The 14,356-nt window shown below is 34.9% G+C and overlaps 1 protein-coding gene across 1 annotated transcript in view; it reads left to right on the top strand.

The window, feature by feature from the left end:
- Window positions 1-14,060, top strand: part of TCEA1 (transcription elongation factor A1) — a 46,528-nt gene extending 32,468 nt beyond the window's left edge. The window contains exons 7-10 of the mRNA XM_037144199.2: window positions 947-1,101; window positions 5,289-5,435; window positions 10,484-10,555; window positions 12,493-14,060. Coding sequence (XP_037000094.1) covers window positions 947-1,101; window positions 5,289-5,435; window positions 10,484-10,555; window positions 12,493-12,501 — 383 coding nt within the window. The 3' untranslated portion in view covers window positions 12,502-14,060. The remainder of the gene's footprint in view (window positions 1-946; window positions 1,102-5,288; window positions 5,436-10,483; window positions 10,556-12,492) is intronic.
- The last annotated feature ends 296 nt before the right edge of the window (window positions 14,061-14,356 follow it).

Raw genomic sequence — 14,356 nt, 5'->3', positions numbered from 1 at the left:
CTTTTTCTTTTTAAGATTTTATTTATTTATTTTTAGAGAGGATGGGAGGGAGAAAGAGGGGAAACATCAATGCGTGATTGCCTCTTGTGCACCCCCTACTGGGAACTTTGCCTGCAGCCCACACATTTGCCCTGACTGGGAATTGAACCAGTGACCCTTTGGTTCATAGGCCAGCATTCAGTCCACTGAGCCATACCAGCCAGGGCTTATTTTTCTGTTACACAAATGAAAATGTAACATCTCAATTGAAGTGCCAAAAAGCAGAGAAAACACACATTAGTAAGTGTGAAGTAGGGTTTCACAGTTGGGGGGAACTCAGCAAAGCATACACAATCCACTGTGGGGGATACAAAATGATGGTCTCTAGGAGAGGGGCTTAACATGTAGGTATAGGGATCAGGGAACATCTAGGTGACAGTGTGATGGTGGGACTATCCTGGTTGAGGAAATAGCCTTTTTAGAAAGGGACCTCCTCAAGGGCTCAACCTCTGCTCTGGACCATTCTTTTGAGAATGCACCTTCAGGGTCACCATGTTGATCTCTTCTCATTTGCTCCAAGAGAACAGTGTAATACTTGAGACATTTAGGAATCCTTGGTGGAATTCAGATTTGGGCAAGTTAAAGCTTGTAGAAGTTCAAGCTCTTTTTTCAAAAGTTTTCTAAGATTGGGTAGCTCAGTATCTTTTTGAAACCCTTTTAATTTGTGTGCTCCTGGCATTAAACATTAAGAAGAAAGCATTGCTCATTCATGGCCTAAAAGTATAATCGATATTATTTGCCATTTACAGATCAGTGAATATGGTAGAATCAAAGTCTTGTTGTTAATGTAAATTTGGAACAGTTTTTGTGAACTTCTTAGAAATTTCAGGAATTCTTACTTTGGCAGGATAGGGAAAAAATAATCTTACCTTTATAATTTAGCCTTTTTTTCCTTAGTGGTCTATACCCATATATCAAGAAATAAAGAATACAGACATGAAATATAAAAATAGAGTACGAAGTAGAATATCAAATCTTAAGGATGCAAAGAATCCAAATTTAAGGAAAAATGTACTATGTGGGAATATCCCTCCTGACTTGTTTGCTAGAATGACAGCAGAGGTGAGTATATCTGACTGTTATGTTTCCATGATGTGAAGTGTAAAGTCTGTTTAAATTATAAAGTACTCTATGACCACTACATATATAATAAATCATTATTAGCTTTCCTAATATATTTGTATATACAATATTCTAGACAAATACTGTACTTAAGGAGATTGAATTGCTTAGCATCAACACAGCCTCATCCACAACTATACAGTGATTTTTTGCATTAAATCATTGTTTGAAGAAAAAAGTGTTTTAACTTATTATGGATTCAGGTAGAATTGAAGGGTTGAATTTGTTTTGTTTTTTTTTTTAAATTAATTAATTAATTAATTTATTTATTTAAATTGATTATGCTGTTACAGTTGTTCTATTCCCCCCTTCATTCCCCTCCACCCTGCCCCCCCATCCCCACCATTACCCCCCTTTAGTTTATGTCCATGTGTCTCAAGTCCTTTAGGTTCTATATTTCCCATGCTATTCTTGCCCCCCATCTATTTTCTATCTACAGTCTATGCTACTTATTTTCTGTACCTTCTCCCCCCATCTCCTCCTCCCACTCCCCTGTTGCTAACCCTCCTTGAGATCTTCATTTCTATGTTTCCACTCCTGATCTAGCTGTCCTTTTAGTTTGCTTTCGTTTTAGGTGTGGTTGTTAATAACTGTGAGCTTGTTGTCCATTCACTGTTCATGTTTCTTTAACTTCTTTTTCTTAGATAAGTCCCTTTAACATTTCATAGAATAAGGGCTTGGTGATGATGAACTCCTTGAATTTGATCTTATCTGAGAAGCACTTTATCTGTCCTTCCATTCTAAATGAAAGTTTTGCTGGATAGAGCAATCTTGGTTGTAGGTCTTTAGATTTCATGACTTGGAATGTTTCTTTCCAGTCCCTTCTTGCCTGTAAGGTCTCTTTTGAGAAATCAGCTGACAGTCTGATGGGGACTCCTTTGTAGGTGATTGTCCCCTTAGCTCTTGCTGCTTCTAGGATTCTCTCCTTCATTTTAATTTTGGCTAATGTAATTATGATGTGCCTTGGTGTGTTTCTTCTTGAGTCCAACTTTTTTGGTACTCTCTGAGCTTCTTGGATTTCTTGGAAGTCTATTTCCTTTGCCAGATTGGGGAAATTTTCTTTTATTATTTGTTCAAATAAGTTTTCCACTGGTGGCTGTGCCTTTCCCCCTTCTGGTACCCCTATAATTCGGATATTGGAGCGTTTAAAGATGTCCTGGAGGTTCCTAAGACTCTCCTCATTTCTTTGAATTCTTGCTCCTTGACTCTTTTCTGTTTGGCCATTATTTGCTTTCTTCTGGTCCACTCCATTGATTTGAGTCCCAGTTTCCTTTTCATCTCTATTGGTTTCCTGTGGAATTCCATTCATTTCCATTAGTTTAGCCTTCATATGTTTCTCTAATTTGTGGCTATAATCAACCAGATCTGTGAGGATCCTGATGACCAGTGTTTTAAACTGTGCGTCTGAGAGTTTTGCTATTTCTTCGTCGCTTAGATTTATCTCTGGAGCTTTGAGGTCTTCTTGCGACATTTTTGGTTTGTTCTGGCCCTTTAAATGTGAGAAGCGGTGCCTTGGACTCCCAGGTCGCTGGGTTGTGACGCTGTAAGTGGAGGCGTGGTCAGAGCGGGGAAGTGGCGGCGCCCTCTACCGCGGGGGCCGGTCCAACCGCCCACTCCCTCGCCTGTCCGCTGGCGCGCAAATAGGTGACCGCAGTCAACACGCAGCACCGCCTCCCCACTGTCTCCTCTGCACTCGCTCACCTGGTGGGTTGCTCGGTCGCTCACTAGGTCCAATCCTGCGTTTGGAACCCGTTCGTCTGGATTCCGCGCCTGGGTCCGTCCGACTGAGTCCTCCTGTGCAACCCCTCACCAGACGCCGGTTTCGCCCCTTACCGGTCGGGCTGAAGAATTTGTTGTTAACGGACTTCCGAAAAGTTCAATTTTCCGTGTTCTGGTTGTGTTTTCTGATGCTAATATTTAGTTGTCCCTAAACTTGGTTGTGTGAGAAGGCACGGCACATCCACCTATACCTCCATCTTGGCGGAAGTCCTGAATTTGTAATTGCAAACAGACTTTGAAATCTCTAAACTTTTTCTGTGGTTATAACCTGCAAAATTAGTCAACATCTCATTAACTATTTGTTAAATTTATATAGAGGTTCATGGGAAAAATGAAATTCATAGCTGGCTATTTATAGACATTGCTGTTCATAGAAAATAGCTGTTGTGTGTCTGCAAGCTTATTATTTTCTTAAGCATCCAAGAGAGTGAATTCTTTCATATAGCTAATAAAGATTACTGTATTTTTAAAAATTCATTAAAAAAAAACAAAGTGATTTCAAACTTTCACAAAGTAGAGGACATAGAGTAATGAAATCCCATATTGTCTGTCATCAGGCTTCAGGTATTTTCAAGAATTTACACCCTTTTCATCTATCCTTCTTTTCTTTTTTCTTCTTTTCTCCTGAATTGTTTTCAGGCAAATCTCAGACATTATGTTCTTTTACCTCTACATACTTGAGAGGTATCTTTAAAAATACCGTACTTTTCTCAAATAAAGGTCATCAACACTTCCAATAAAGCTATCAATAATTTCTTGGTATCATTTAATTAAATAGATCATACTGTATTTTTCGGACTATAAGGCACACTCTTCCCCCCACCCCCACCACCCCCAATGGTGGTTAATGCTGCTGTTGAGTTCTGTTGCATTTATATTGGTGAAATATTATGTTGTTTATGTTATTAAATATTTTACCACATTTTTGCTTCAATTTTTTTTTCTATTTTCCTCCTCTAAAACCTAGGTACATCTTATGGTCTGGAAAATACAGTATCTAATATCGTTCTTTCATAATCCTTTTTCTTGGTTGTACATTTATTTTGTGTCAGAATCCAAAGTCTACACATAACCTTTAGTTCAGTCTTTTAAGATTTTTTTTTTGTTTGTGTATATGTGCATGTGTATCTAAAGCAATGTCTTCTCTTACCCCTGCCCCCTGCTTTTTTCTTCATGGCATCTACCTGTTGAAGAAACAAGTTTATTTCTTCTATCCCACTGTATGAATTGTCTCTTTTTTGTCATAAGGTTATTTAACTTTTCTGTCCCATTTCCTGTTAACCAGAAGCTAGTTCTATAGGCTTGACTATACACAAGTTGAACTTTTTTTCAAGCCTTTTTTCCTGCATAATCATTTTATAAGTGGTGTTTTTTACTTCATAATGTTTAACATCAGGAGACACATAATGTCTCTGTGCTCTTAGCATTCTGAGGTTCACCAGTGAGATTGTGTACTTATAGTCTGTTTCACTCATTATAAAGTTCTTTTTCCCCTTTCATCTAATGTGTTGTTTATCCATTGATGATCCTTCCCTGAATTGGTGGTTTTATTAGGAACGGCAAAATAGTGATTTCTAAAATTATGTCATCTTCTTCTCAATTGTTTAGCTATATCAATTGATTAGCTCAATTTCTCTGATAAAGAAGCACTTTCCCTTATGAACTTGGGCATTACTCTGTTGGTTTGGTTAGGAAAGCCAGGGTGAATGTGTGACTTTTTTCCCCTTTAGTTAACAGTTATTAGAATGAGGAGTTGTTGCCTAGTACCTGCTAGTTCGGGCTTTTGTTGCTGTTTAGCATGGTGTCTGTATGCTCTTTTTTTCTAAGTATCATACTTGATTGCTTCTTTACAGTAATTTATTTTGGTGGCTGAAGAAATGATTTTTGGCCACTAGGGACTACTTTATTTTAGCTCCTCTGTTCATTTGACTTGAAAGTCTTTGGTAGCTTCTTTGCTTTCTGGCACAAGAAAATGATCCTGGCTTATCCTGTGTAGTTCTTCACTCAAAACTGGAACCAGACATTTCTCCAAAGGATAAAGCAGTATCCTTTTTGAGCGGGCAACAGTACATACCAATATAGACACTAGAGGTGCTCATTGCTATAGAATTACATTGTTTATAAGCCTTTAAGCAGTATTCAGTACAGTTTTCACTTAAAAAATTACAAGTATTTAAAGACATTTTAGAAGGAAGCAAACTCTAATTTAGAATCTTTTGAGAAAAATTTTTTTTCACTTTTAAAACATTAAAAATTTATTTTAGTTCTGTTATTAAGCTAATTGAGCATAAAAAGCATTCAAGATATACCAAGAAGACACCTATAACCATTATGCCACCTTCTAATAGGAAATGGCTAGTGATGAGCTCAAAGAGATGCGGAAAAACTTGACCAAAGAAGCCATCAGAGAGCATCAGATGGCCAAGACGGGTGGAACCCAGACTGACTTATTCACGTGTGGCAAATGTAAAAAGAAGAATTGTACTTACACACAGGTTTGTGATTGTTTATGGAGTCTTATTTTCATGTTAAGAATGCTGTTGTAATTTCTGTTTCAAAAAAAGTAGTAATCATTTATTTTGATGTTTTTCAAGAGGATTGTGATCTCTTAAGTGTAAGAAATGCTTTCTTAATACTAACAGGTTCCGATAAATTGTAAATAAGTTATGTTTATACTTTCATGGACATTGTTAGTGTGAAAGCTATATCAATTAAGTAAAATTTATAAAATATTATACATTTTAGTAGAATGGCCATTTTCTTGTTAATAAGCAGTGGTTATTGTTTAGTATATAAACAGGCTGTCATTCTTTTTATTTCGCAGCCTTTTATAATTTAAGGAAAGTTCTTTGTTCTCCTTCATATAGAGTGTGGGTACTTTTATCTTAACTGGTTTCCAGATTTTTTTTTCATTTTAGCAACATGTCGATGACTTTTATATTCATATATGATATGACTGGCCTTTTTTTATCCTTTGAACAACTTAAAAGAGCCATGTTACAGTTATTTTAGCTATATGTGCATATGTGAAAATGGTGTTTTGTCACTCTCATTAATTTCATTTACCAAATAGGTTTTTGTGCTTTATCTGTAATCTGCTAAATCAGAATTTTTACCTGAAGGAATAACTTAACCGTATTTCAGATTAATAGACATGTTTAGGGAATTGAATTTTCTGCTTGACAGAAACTGAACGCTTAAAAAATATTACTAAACTATGTATAAGTTATAGGAAGGAGCCTTTCCTTTTTTATTATATAAAAGTACTGTATTCTCAAGGTTAAAAATTCAAAAAGTACAAAAGATTATGAGTGGGAACTACCTCCTCCCCACTACACACACACTTTTGCTTATAGCTCCCAGGTTCTCCCCTCCCCAGAGGTAAACCAGCATTACTAGTTTGTGTTGTGGCTTTCTGACGCAGACACTGGCCCGCAGTTTCCACAGCATTATGGATGAGACATGAGACAGATTCACATGGACTACCGAGTCCTGTGGAGGAAAAGGGATGGTATGGCTACTCCCTCAAGGGGGAAGTGATTCGGAGTGGCTTTGCCACCCTCTTAAGGGGAGACCACCCCAACCCTTGCCTTGACAGGTTTTTATTGGGTTCACTTAGCACAGGAATACAGGTAAAGTTTATCAATCAGTGTTAGGCAGTAAGGATCAAACAGTAGATAGCATACAAAGAACTAAGAGGGCCTTTTCTGAGTCAGGGTCTGTTAGCTAAAGGGCTACAAAACTTTGGGAGACAAACTCATTTCCTGCTCAGATCCTTATCATTTAATTGAGAGCATTCTTAGCAAAGCAGGTTTCATAGGAGTTTACATATTCTTTCTTAGGCCTGATTGATCACCCAGGGAACCTGCCCTTTCTAGCACAGGGCTGCACAGCCCTCTGTCATTGCTTCAGGCTTAAGTCAGGCAGGGGAAGTAAGGCAGCCAAGAGATTAAGAGACTTCTGGCAGATAGAATGAGGACTCGGGCTTTGTCAAAGCTGAGGGGTGAGGGTCCATCACCCCTTTTTGCTGTAGGGGCTTATTAGGACCACTTTTGGGGCTATTGTGAATAACAGTGCTGTGAATTTGTGTATAAATATCTCTCTGAGAGCACTGCTTTCATTTTTGAGGATATATATGAATACTCCCTAAAAAAAGTGGGATTGCTAATCATAACAGGCATTATGACCTGTCAGAAATAGGTCATCTTGCTGGACTGTCCAATATGCTCAATGATCCACATAGGTGACCTTGGCCAGATAGATGTTCATTAAGGTATCAGTGTTGTCTGTGTACCCATAGGCCATGATGTCACCCTACAGGTCCACATTGGTTACCTGGCCCAGAAGACCTGCTGCAGGATGATTAGATTGTTCTCAGAGGTTGTTGACTCTTGCACTGACTAGCTTTCCTTTCTTCTGTGCCACCTGGCTGCTCCTTGGCTGGATTCCTTCCACTGCAATTTTTTTTTTGTCCTGGGGATTTAATGAAATCATATATGGAACCAAGATGGTTTATTAATAAATGCTAATATTCCTTCCATTAAATGTTTTAATTTGCAGTAAAACAAATAGAAACAGTGCTTGGAAGATGAAATCCAGTTATTCTGAGATTGGGGTTTTCAGACCTGTTATATTCCGAGCTATGTCCTCAGCTCTCTAGGACAGCCCTCCTACGTGAAATTAATCTAATTTATATAATGTACAAACATGTCCTACTTTGGGAACCGTTATCACTTAATCATGTAGGTTATTTTAATTCATTGACTCTGTGGTACTTACGCAAATTTTGATTATTTAACTCATTTTTTAAATTATGTAAGTTTTGATTATTTCTTATAAAAGTATTTTAAAATTATATTTGATTGTTCAGTGCATTTATGTGAAAAATATTTCAAATTTTAACTTAAAAGAGAAACTTAATTGTAAAAACATTGAGACTTCTGGTCATTATATTGAGTGTGATTTTATCATGCTTTTCTTTACCCTCCCTTATGAATGTAATTTTTTCTTTTTGCTATATTTGTTGCTCTATGTTTTTCTAATTTATCCAATCTTTTCATTTGAATGTTTAATTTTAGCACATTCCCTAAATATACAGATATCAATTGATCAGTTTGTTGCTTTAAAAAAATAAAGCAATATGAAGTACCTACTTAAAATTTGGGAAGTACAGAAAAATGTGAACAAGAAATTAAAAATAACCTATCAATTTGCCATCCAATATCATTTAAAAGAACAGTGATCAGTATTTTGGTGGTTGTATTATCTTTTGGCTTTTTTCGGACTGTAGTTGCAGCTAAATATTGTAAACTATTTTTATATTTGTTAAACTTAGCTACTGTAATGTAAACATTTTGAAGTGTTAGAAACATCCTAAGTGCCCATCAGTAGGTGAATGGATTAAAAAACTGGTTCATCTACACAATGGAATACTATGCAACAGAAAGAAAGAAGGAATTACACTCTGAGACAGCATGGATGGAACTGGAGACTATTATGCTAAGTGGAATAATCCAGTTGGTGAAAGACAAATACCATATGATTTCACTTATAAGAGGAATTAATGAGTAAAATAAACAAATGAGCAAAACAGAACTAGAGACGGAAACAGAACAGACTGACAGCTGCCAGAAGAAAGGGGGTAGGGGGAATCATCAAAAAACATGTATAAATGACCCATGGACATGGACCGTGGGAATGGAGGATGGGGTAGGACAGAGGAGGGCAAAGGGGAAAATTGGAACAACTTTAATAGAATAAACAGAATACAAGAAAACATTTTTCTCTTAATTATTTTTTAAAAACTTATAAACAATATCTATATGATATTTCATCAGGTGAAGATACTCCAACTTATTTCATTATTTCCTGTTGGTTAAGTTGCTTCTACTGCTTGTGCTATTATAAAATCATCTTCTTTAGTTCTAGCTGGTGTGGCTGGGGATTGAGCACAGGCCTGCAAACTGGAAGGTCACAGGTTTGATTCCCCGTCAGGGCACATGCCTGGGTTGTGGATCAGTCTCCACTTGTGGGTGTGTGAGAGGCAACCAGTCAATTGATATTTCTCTTGTACATGTTTCTCTCCCTCTCTCCCTCCCTCCCTATCTCTCTAAAAATAGATAAATAAAACCTTATAAAAATCATCCTCTTTAAACACTCGTATAAAGATTTTTCATCCCTAACTTTATTGAGGAAAAATTAACAAATATAATTGTATATATTTAAAATGTATAGTGTGCTGATTTGATGTGGGATGATTCCCAAGATCAAGATAATTAACACATGTATCACCTCACATAGTTAACTCTTGTGTGTGTCGGGGCGGGGGTGAGAATACGTAAGATCTATTGTAACTATAGTCACGCGATACATTATATGTATTAGATCCTCAGAACTTACTCCTATAACTAAAGCTTGTACCCTTTGATTTATATATTCCCCCCCATTCCCCAGCCCCTGGCAATCACCATTCTATTCTCTTTATATGAAACATGCCCCCTCTTTTTAAGATTCCACATGCACATATTTGTCTTTGGTTTATTTCACTTAGCATAATGCCCTCACATTTATCCATGTTTTTTCAGGTGGCCAGATTTCCTTCTTTTTTATGGCTGAATAAAATTCTATTGTGTATATGTACTGCTTCTCTTTATCCATTCATTTATTGAAGGACATTTAGGTTGTTTCCATATCCTGGTTATGATAAATACCGCAATGAACATGGTGTACAGATAATCTTTCTGAGATATTTATCTCATATCCTTTGGATAAATATCCAGAAATGGGATTGCTGGATCGTGTAGTATTTGAATTTTTAATTTTTTGAGGAGCCTCCATACTGATTTTCATGTCTTTATCAGTATACATTCTTATCAGCAATTTACAAGGGTATCCTTCCCATTCTCACTAACATTTGTTACCTCTTATCTTTGATAACAGCCATTCTGACAGTTGGGAGGTGATACTTTATTGTGGTTTTGATTTGCATTTCCCTGGTTATTTAGTGATGTCGAGGTGTACACAGATGTTTCTATGTCTAATTACCATCTTTAGAATAGATCAGATAATAAGTTTCTAGATCACAGCGGGTATTTAAGGCTTTTTGTTGTTGCCTAATTTTTAGAAACAGTTATATTTGTCAAAATGCAATATGCTCAATTTTCACATCTTTGCTCATTTGTAAGGGAAAATTGACATTTTTTAATTAACTTTCTTAGTGATGAAAATTTTCATTTTTAATTAACATTTTTTAGTGATGAAAATTTTTATATTAGTCATTTATTAAAAAGTACAGTGTGTGATATTAGATGATTTCCCATTTATCTGGGATTCATTAAACATGAAAAGACAAAAGAGGACTTAGAAAATTGAAGTTTGGAAATGTGTGTTCTTCTGACATTAGCTTATTTGAACTTGTTTCAGTCTGTTATATGTTTTATTGTGGTACTACTGTGGTTATTATATATTTTTATGTACAAGGTTCTTAGATTGGATTTATTATAGTATTATAAAAAGTAGTATTTTTAATTTGATTTTTCTACAGGTACAAACGCGTAGTGCTGATGAACCAATGACAACATTTGTTGTCTGCAATGAATGTGGAAATCGATGGAAGGTATGGCATCTTGTTAAATTCATATTGTACTTATTTATGATGGAGTGATTTCTTCAGGTCTGTTCATAAGCTTTTCCAGATATCTAAATACATACATATGCTCACACTATTCAGTATTCAGAGAGTCTGTGACTAACCATTCGTAATGTAATATGCTACATTGTATTCTGTTAGAAATAAAGAATGTTAATTTTCCTACCTTCATGCTGTTTTCATCCAAGAATAACAGAATTGAATCTCACATTTGGTTACTGTATCACAGTCCTGTATATACTTACTATACTCATTTAATTGCCTCAGCGATTATACTTCCAGAAAATCTGTCCATATGTATTTCTTCTCTTCATAGGTTTTGATTCTGGAGAATTTGTTGAAATCCAGTCTAATGATTTTAGTGTTACATTAGGAATTACAGATGAGCATTGTCATGGTCTGGTGGGCTTTTCACTTAAGCCTTCACATTGCCTGTATACTCTTGAATTAGGCCCACACAAGCGAGTTTGTTACTTAAACGATTTATTCTTCAGTGGTTTCTGTGAGCCACAGTAATATAATTTAAAATTGGGAGAAGAATTACGTATCAGTCCTAAGATCATTTTTATTGTTAATAAATATGGGAATAGAGGGAGTGTGGGGTTAGGGAGACTCACATAGTAGGAATATAGTCTTTGGAGCCAAATAAGTTTTTAGCTCCTTCGCCACTTAACCTTACTGTACTGTAATTTTATCATGTATTAATTGTAAATAATACCTACCTTACAAGTTGTGGTTAGGAGTAGAAGTAATCCATTTAAAGTGACTAATAATTGTTGATGTTCCAAAAATGCTGAGTATTTTTATTATTTTTTGTGAAGTTTGTATAAGATTATTTTGTTTGGTTACACTTACATAGATTTTTTAGTCTAATATTTATTTTGAGTTATTCACATAGGTTAAAGCATTTTTCAGAAAACAGAAATGAATTAAAAGCTAGACTGTGGGGGAATATCTTCCACAAATATGGCATGGGACTTTGGTCTTAGAAACTACTTGAGGGGTTGAGACCAGTACCCATTTTATTATGCACAAAGATTCATTTCTGAGCTGGGAAAGTTACTGATACTAAGAGTTTTTCATGGTTTAAAATAGTGGCTCTTATCTTGAGTTTACAGAAGTTTTAACATTAATCTAAGAGGGATATTCACATTTTTCCCCTAGTCCTATTGTGCAAACCTGGCTTTTCCAGATAGATCTCTTAGATTTATTTTGCATGATAGATTACTGTTATTCTTAGTAGTAGTGGTAGTAATAGTAGTATAGGCTATATAACAGTTTGTTTTGAATATAGGCAGTTTGCTGCATAAGTTCTGATGTACGACCAATTAAGTTTAAGAAAGTTCACTTTACTGTAGAAAGCCAATACTTAGGGTAGCTTACTCTAAAAGTTCAAATTTTAGAATTCATTTTTAAACCTATAAACACTAAAAAGGGTTTCATTTTTATTTTTTAGATGAAATTTATTGGTGTAACATTTATTAATAACATAAGTTTCGGGTGTGTGATTCTATAATATATACTATATCATCTGTGTATTGCATTGTGTGCTCACCTCCCAGAGTTTAGTCTCCTTCTGTCATGTATTGGACCCCCTATCCTCTCTTCATCTTTCTCCAAACCCATTTCCTCTCTGGTAACTACCACACTGTTATGTCTAAAAGAGAGGTTCTTAAGTTTTAAACAATTGATACTATTTTAGTTATAGTTCTCCTAATTCTGAGTTGGAAAAGTCAAATGCTTAAGACAGGTTATTTTTCATATTTGAAAAATCAAATAGTGTCTTTTGAAAAAATGTCCTTTTCTTAGCAATGTAAAGTGTATGCTGTGTTAAATGGGGGAAGGGAAACACCCTATATTGTCTGCATTTAAAGGTTTCATAAATTTTTCTTCTTTTTTGACAGTTCTGTTGAGTCAGAAGAATTGGCAAAATATCTGGACCATTGAGAAAATGGATTTTGTAATTAGCTTTAAAACTAGGCCAGGGAACTAGTTTTTCTGCAAATCAGATTTTTAAAGAAAATGCATCCCTTGAGTTAGTCTTTGTTTTTGACATAGCATCCTTCCTTAAATGACTTCTGTAGTTTCAGGTCAGTAGGGAGACTACCTAATAATTGTATGGTATCTGTTTCAAACATTTTTTCATTTTTATAAGTAATTAAATTTTTATCAATTAAACTTTTGGCAGTTTATTTTTACCTTTTTTGCTCCTTAAAGAAAAATTACTTTAACTTTTTTACAGTCTAAAAAAATATAATAGAAATGTTATTCTCAGTTAATACCTAAATGAAAATTACTTTTTTTTTTCTTATTGGCATGTACCTGCAAATATTAAAGGAGAGGTAATATAATTTTAAGTTTATGAAATGTGGTGTGTGTTCAGATAATACTTGACCAGCTTATCTAAATTGTATATAATATTTGAACTAGAATATGAAATTGGTTTCAATGATTATATTCACAAGTCTGGAATAATTAGATGTTATTTTGCATTTGTAACTAATTGTGATTATCATATCTTGTAATTTCTTGTATATGTTTATTTCTTGTTCTTAATAGAGTTTACTTTTGGAAATATGACTTGATTTTGTTGAAATACGTTTGGTTTTGTTGTTTATTTACCTGTTTGAGTTAATAGTGTATTTTAGTTTTGCAGAACACTGTTTAGGAGGCTTTTCATAAACCCCAGCACAGGCAAAGAATAAAAGCATCTAATTTTTTTTCCCTCGTGGAAAGACATATTGGGGGAAATGTTTGCAGTTTACTATAGTGTCATTATAAACAGTTCATTACTTGATTTTGATTTGGAAATCTTTACTGGCCAAGAATTAAGTTTTAAGGATTATATAAATCTTTTCATATTGAGGTTGATAGAAAATATTTTTTGTCCTGAGTCTATTGATCTGACTTTTTCTGTTATACAATTAATGGTGTTGTTGAACACATTGAATATATGGACAATAATGCAACACTTTTATAGTACAAATGTTACAATTAAGTTTTGTTTTTTGTTTAAATGTGTACTAGTGTTCTATTAGGAATAAGAAAAGGTCATTTTCACACAGGTTTCTTATGGTACACTTGCTCTAGCATATTTTAAAAGGCCAGTGTTACAAAGTCTACAACTTACCATTCTAAATCTGTATTCTATCAAACACCTACAGACAGACAGTACATGATTTACTCTCCTTTGCTCTCATTTTCTTATTTCTTGTTGGAAATTGATTTTATGTAATACAGAAGACAACATTTAAAGGTCACTGTTAAGACCCCATGTATAAAACTTGGCCCACTGGGACCATTCCATCTTTACTTTGCCAATTTACAGATAACTTTATGATTTATCATTTGAAAAATAAAGTACATTTTTGAAAGATTGAGTTTTAAGAATAAAATTAAAATAGTTCCACTTTTAAACTGTGATGCATTTTAAAATTTGTAATTCAATAAAGTTTCTTGTTATTAAATTGTATCACATTTTGTCATTTTATTTAACATTGAAGCTTGCTTTACTTTTTGTTAAAAAAATTCTCTTCTTCCAGATACTAAGGTGTTCTTAAAGTACAGTTTTAAGTAATTGGTGCCTGCTGGTTTTAGTAAAAACTAGTGTTTAACAGTAGCACAGAACATGTTTCCCCTTTCTATTCTGGATCCCTGGCAAGGGGTGCTAGGGTGGTTCTGAGTAGGGCATGTGAGCATAGCCCACGTGTGCACTAAATGTAACATGGGAGACCAAATAGTCTACTATAGGAAAATACCTAGCCAGTT

The sequence above is a fragment of the Artibeus jamaicensis genome, unplaced genomic scaffold (genome assembly GCF_021234435.1).
Source record: "Artibeus jamaicensis isolate MK-2021 breed Jamaican fruit bat unplaced genomic scaffold, CSHL_Jam_final scaffold_916, whole genome shotgun sequence".
NCBI classification, from domain to species: Eukaryota; Metazoa; Chordata; class Mammalia; order Chiroptera; family Phyllostomidae; genus Artibeus; species Artibeus jamaicensis.
The sequence above is the reverse complement of the archived record's forward strand: the minus strand, read 5'-3'. Positions and strand labels throughout refer to the sequence as shown.